We start from the raw sequence: 6,000 nt of genomic DNA on the forward strand, positions 1-6,000 counted from the left end.
TTTTATAATTTAAGATTTTAGAGAACAAAAAATAAGAAATAGTTATTGGTAAGTATGTTTTTTATATCTCCTTTTTTTCAACAAAAACAAAAGATAGTTACCAAATACAATTATTTTTCTTCAAACAAGAAATAGTAAATGGGACACACAGAAAAAACCAAAACAAAAAACTAGTAACGTTACCAAACGAACACACATCTTTCAAATTCCAAAAAGATCAAAGGAGATTATGATTATGAAACAAGAGAAAGAAAGAAAAAAGAATCTAAGGCTGGGCTGAAGGGAGGCGATGAAGAACAGAGTGCTCAGGCTTGTGATCGCACTCAAAATCCAAATGAACAAAGGCCCTTTCAACTTCCCCCAACTTCTCTATCTTTATCTGCAATGTCTCCCCCACTGCATGAGCCTCTTTCAATGGCAAATCCTCTGGCAGCTCTATATCCACCTATATTTATAATATACATAGCTTGTAATTTCCTTTTAAATCTCATCTTTACATCAAAACAAAGTCGTATTGAAAAACGCATGCATGTCCCAACAAAGGAACGACAAGAATAGTTAACTGTTACCTCGACGAAGTAAAGAACCCCGAAGGTGTATGCACGGACCGTGTCGACCCGTTTGATTTGAGGATGGTGTCGGAGGACGAGGTAGGTGAGTTTTTGTAGCATTTCTGGCGGAGCTGATTGCCCCACCAATGAAACTGCACATCCAATATATACCCAAAAATTTTAAAATGTGTTTTGGCTATACATCTAATAATCATGAGAGTGACAGCTATATTGCAGCATTTTAAGAGTAAAGAAATCAAACCGGCATTCTCAAGAACCGTGCCCGACCAATTTACAATGGTGTAGACAGCGAGAACAATGGCCCCAATTTGATCGATCCACCAAAAGAACTTGTCGCCCAACACCGCAGCAATCAACCCAATTACATTCGTTACCACATCGAAATAATAATCCTGTCCAAATAATTAAAATCTATGACATTTGGATAAGTAATTAAGTAATATCTTAATCATTTGAACTATATTCTCGAGTTAAATTTATCATTTATATTCATGAATAAAGTTATTTGGTGTACTCTTGATGGATAGCATTAGTTAAAATGACAATATGTGCTAACTAGTTAAAATTCTAATGAATTTTGATTTAAATCTTATTTTAGTTCTGAAACTAGTATTTATTTTAGTTCTTTTTAATTTTTACAAAATAACCATTTTTCCTTCTTCCACCCTTATTTTTCTTTTAACAAATCAACAACATATCTTCAAGTATATGCATACCAACGGCATATCAACATATCAACATGTTGGAAACAAGAATTAGGGTAGCAAAATAATATATATAGTACTACCCAACGACCAAAGTAGTTACTTTTTTAAAGTTTAGAATTAAAATAGACCGTGTTTCAAAATTGTTCAAAAATCAAAATAGTTACGTTTAAAAATAGTTGTTGAACTAAGTGAATGTTTTGAAAGTTTAAGAACTGAAACGAAATCGAAACCGAAAAAAAGAAAAGGGGAAAATGATTAATGTGTGGATGAAATGTGTAAAAAGTAATTTACCTTTGCATAGGCACGAACGATTTTACTGGTGGAGGTTCTGCAGTAAAACCAAAGGAGAAGCTTAACAGCAGTGGCCATGAGCATGATGAGAGTGAGCCATAGAAACTGGTCAGAGCTCATCTTGTCCGAGCCCTGGTTCTGGATCAGCCTCTCCACTGCCTCAACCAGCACTTGAAACCCTACCAACCCAATTAATTGGCGTTTAAGATTCTAGCTTAAAAACTTAAACAACGATTTTAAGTTTAGGGACATATTAGATATAAATTTAATTCAGATTTTAAGGACGACTTACTAGTTTAGAGATTAGAGGTCCTTGCTAGATACATTAATCTTATAAGTTTAAGATGAACGATGTGTAAAATAGAATTATAAGTTAAAGATTTGTTAGACACCACCATTAAAGTTTAGAGATTTCCTTCTCTCGATATGTTAAATTATCACTAGATTCGAAAACTTAGATAGATGGAGTTTGGTGCTGTTTATATCTATTATTTATTTTTATTTGGGCTGTGATAAACTGTTTACGAGATCTATTTGAGTGGTTTAATTTCTAAAAAAATTAAATAGTTATATATGCCATAATAATTGTTGGACAAGGGGAATAACTTTGTATAAATCAATAATCAAAGTAGTTATTTCTAAAAAATTTTAAAATTAAAATAGTATTTTTTTAAACTATAAAAACTAAAATAAAATAAAATTCCTAAGACGGAAACGAAACATATAGATCTTTAATCTTTTTATATATGTTTGTTTTTTTATCAATTTTTTATATATATTCTTTAATAATTTAATTAAACGATAAATTTAGTGATTAAATTTTTAATTTTGATAGCTAATCATAAATTCCTAAATCTTAAAGATTGTTTGATCAGGGATAACAAAATAACCTAAGTCCCCTACTTGATCGAGTCGGAGAATCTCCGATTTGATTAAGTTCGAAATTAAATCAGGGACAAAATATGGGTCCCGATCGAGACAAGGCAGAAACAAGAGGAAGAATCTCCTCACCCGAATTCGCCCCATGATCAAATATATCTAATATATCCTTAAAACTTGAAAGAATTTTCATAACTTTTAAAGTTAAGATATTCTTATGGACGCAAAATGAAAACATGTTCTCAAAACTTCATGCATTAAAAATCATAATGAGATTATAATTTTGTGATACCCAAAGTAGCCATTACAGCGGCGAAGATGATGATTCCGACGGGTTGAACCCTCAATTTTCCGATGGGATATTTGTAAATATTGATGCTTTTCATGGACATGTGTGTGAACCACAGAATCCCGCCGGCCATTAGATCCAGCAAAGAATCCAACGTCGACGCCGCAATCGCCAGAGATCCACTCCTCACCGTCGCATAAATCTGCTCCGGCGCCGGCGCCGGCAGACTTTTTTCAGAGACAGAAAAAAAAAGGAACATAAAATAACCACAGCAATGAAAGGCATTAATGAAACCTTGAAAACGAGGAGGAAAACGTTTGCCCAGTTTGAGACATTGATGGCTGTCTCGTGTCGGGCTTGTTCTTGTTCTTGATCTCGATCTTGCGCCTCGGTATCGCTCGCCGGAGACTCTCCGGGCGATTCGAGACCGTCGACTTCCTCGAACGATCGGAGGGTCGAGAATTGTCTCTCGTAATATTCCCTCTCTCCTACATACAGACATTCATATAGCACCAAACAGAACAAATTCTAATTTTCAGAGCACCCAGAATATTTTTTGTACATACATTACTTTTCTCTACTGACAATCTCGTGCTCCTCGATGCTAAACGCTAAATTTTTGTTTGATATCCGATATAAAAATTAAATTTACTCCATCCGTCAACTAAAGCTTTTAACTTTTAGGTAGATCGAGGAATAGTTTATTCCTTTTTAATATAATATCAACGGAGTCCTTAACCTTTTAGTTTAGGGATAGTTTATTCTTTTTTAATATAGTATCAGCGGAATCTTTAATTAAATTTATTCAATTCATAGTTTATAGTGGGTAAATGATTATTATTATTTTTTCTTGAAAAAGGACTTTTATTTCTGCATTTCCTTTTTTTTATCTGTAAAAAATTTACTGATAGGCCGTTAGGAAGGGTGAATGAAACTTAATCAGCAACTCGATTATGTTTTTTAGGGAATTACAAAAATAACACAACATGAATATGAATTTTTATATATTGCATTGGTTTAAAACTTTACAAAGATGAAATAAGTTGTAAATTTATACAAGACCAACAAAAATAAACTACTTTGGTGATATTTTTGAAAAACAAAAAAAGTAAGGATACTTAACTACGTTTTTATTTTATGTCATTTAATATAATTTCCCTATGTTTTTTAACAAGTAAATGAAAAATAAAATAAGAGAGAAAGAGAGATTAAAAAAAAAAACTAATAGTGGTTGAATTTTTTACGTTGGTCAGTAGGAAGGGGTGAGTATTATTCAGAAATTAGTTGTTCAAATTTGATAAAGATCAGAAACAAAGATTTATGATCTAATACATTTATATATTTTATAAACTTTAGATTTAAAATTGGTTGTTTATGTTGTGTTGTTTAAAAAATGATAGTAATTTTAGTCCATCTTAACATAAATTACATATCCAATAATTAAAACTCTTTTAATACAAAAGCTATATAGTTCGTAAGAATTTTCGTGTTGATTGTCTCTAAAAATTGGATAGTTATTTAATTTTTTTTTCTTTTTTATTTTCTCTATCTTTATGCGTTTCTCTCTTACTTATCAGAAACATAATAATAGTCTGCAAGAAGGACCAAAGACCAATTATTAGCCTGATATTATTCTTTCAAGAAATGTTGAAATGGAAAAATGAGATATAAAAAGGAAAATAAACCAAACAAAATGATTATTTGGATAGAAGTGGACTAAAATAGACATTTAAGGACATAAACAGATATTGTCATATTTTTAAACATAGTAATAGGATTATAATTTTGCAAATATATAATTTTTTTAAATTTTTTGATTGTTTAATTTGGACATGGTTATTTTTGTATATTACTCATTTAAGATCTGCTAAGATAAACTTTATCATTGATGTAATCTATCAATCTATAGGTGGGATACAACATTTTTTAAACTATTTTAGCTCTTTTCAAGGAATTTTTGGTATCTACCATATTAATTAAATTTTGTTATGTCGTATATGTCAGAGTAGTCCTCTTTTGTTAACTAAGATAGAGCGAGGGCGAGACAATTGCCCTCCTTTTCTTCTTTCTTCTCAATCAAATCTCGTCAAGAAAAGAAATTTAATTGAGACATGAACAAAACTTTTGAATTGAGTAGTGATACGTAGCTTCCATTAAACCATGCGTTTTGGAGAGATCAAAGAGAAGCGGAGTTTTAGGATCGAGCCCAGAGCGAACTTTGTCTGGCAAATTGGAAAAGAAGACATTTTTGAGACATGAAACTGAGTTATTGTTGGCGTGAGAATGAGAAATAATTCTTCTTCTGCTTCCTCTTCCACTGATATTTTCTTCTTCCCCATCATCGCTATTATCAGATAACATAATGGCTTCTTTACACCTTCCATTATTTTAAAAATCCAGCTATGGGACCTAATTTTTCTCGAGAAAAAGTTGGATTTTTTTTTTCTTTCTTGGGAAAATGATAGGGATCTTGGTTTAATATATAGAGAAAAAAAACTAGCATTCACCGTTTTATTTTTTTCCTTTTGGAAATGATAGTACCTCTTTTATTGACCGTCATTATATTTTTAAAAAATAAAATAGCGTAATGTTTTTAATAGTAATCAGTAAGAAGATACATTTATTTACTTAGTGCCGGATAAATTGAAGAAAAATGAGGTCAATTCATAGGTAGCCTAATATAAATTCGTATTTTTAAATATAATAAAACAATTTAATTTTGTAAAAATAAAATAAAAGTAAAACTCAAATGTAAGGTAAAAATTTCTCTTTGAAATTTTTCTACCCTAGCAAGAGAATTAAATATGCTTTCTCTTGAAGTGAAGAAGTAGGAATGTTTTACCTTAACTAATGTTTATGTCCACAAATTAAAATTTTTATTGGCTTTGTATCTATGTTTTCTAAAATTGAAGTGTTCTGTATCAATACGAGAAGTTAATTAATTTTTTTTAATCATTATTAACGTAACCCTAGCTAATTTGTTAAGATATCTCTCACTTGTTCTAAAATATATAGATTTGAAATCTCGTATTTGTATTTGTAGTACTAAAAAGACTGAATATTTTATTATACTATAAAAATATCCATGAAATATTAACAAATATTAACAAAATATCATTGATATAAATATACATACAATTAATTTTTTTCCAAAAATTTTCAAATCTCCAGCACCCTTGTGGGACGTATAACGACGACTCTCATTCATCCCTCTAAATTAGAAATTCTTTTATAATTATGATATTCCCATCATCTCTCTAAA

General features: G+C 30.6%; 1 protein-coding gene across 1 annotated transcript; it reads right to left on the reverse strand.

The window, feature by feature from the left end:
* Positions 1–154: 154 nt before the first annotated feature.
* LOC111019339 (metal tolerance protein 4) lies at positions 155–5,077 on the reverse strand. The gene is made up of 7 exons (XM_022295703.2): positions 4,994–5,077; positions 3,033–3,266; positions 2,742–2,940; positions 1,571–1,749; positions 814–964; positions 570–703; positions 155–445 (listed from the first exon to the last, which is right to left on the reverse strand). The coding sequence occupies exons 1-7, from the start codon at positions 5,075–5,077 to the stop codon at positions 266–268; spliced, it is 1,161 nt and encodes a 386-aa protein (XP_022151395.1). The 3' UTR covers positions 155–265.
* Between the last annotated feature and the right edge of the window lie 923 nt (positions 5,078–6,000).

The sequence above is a fragment of the Momordica charantia genome (assembly GCF_013281855.1).
Source record: "Momordica charantia cultivar OHB3-1 chromosome 5 unlocalized genomic scaffold, Mcharantia_2.0 BLBB01000005.1, whole genome shotgun sequence".
Lineage (NCBI taxonomy): Eukaryota > Viridiplantae > Streptophyta > Magnoliopsida > Cucurbitales > Cucurbitaceae > Momordica > Momordica charantia.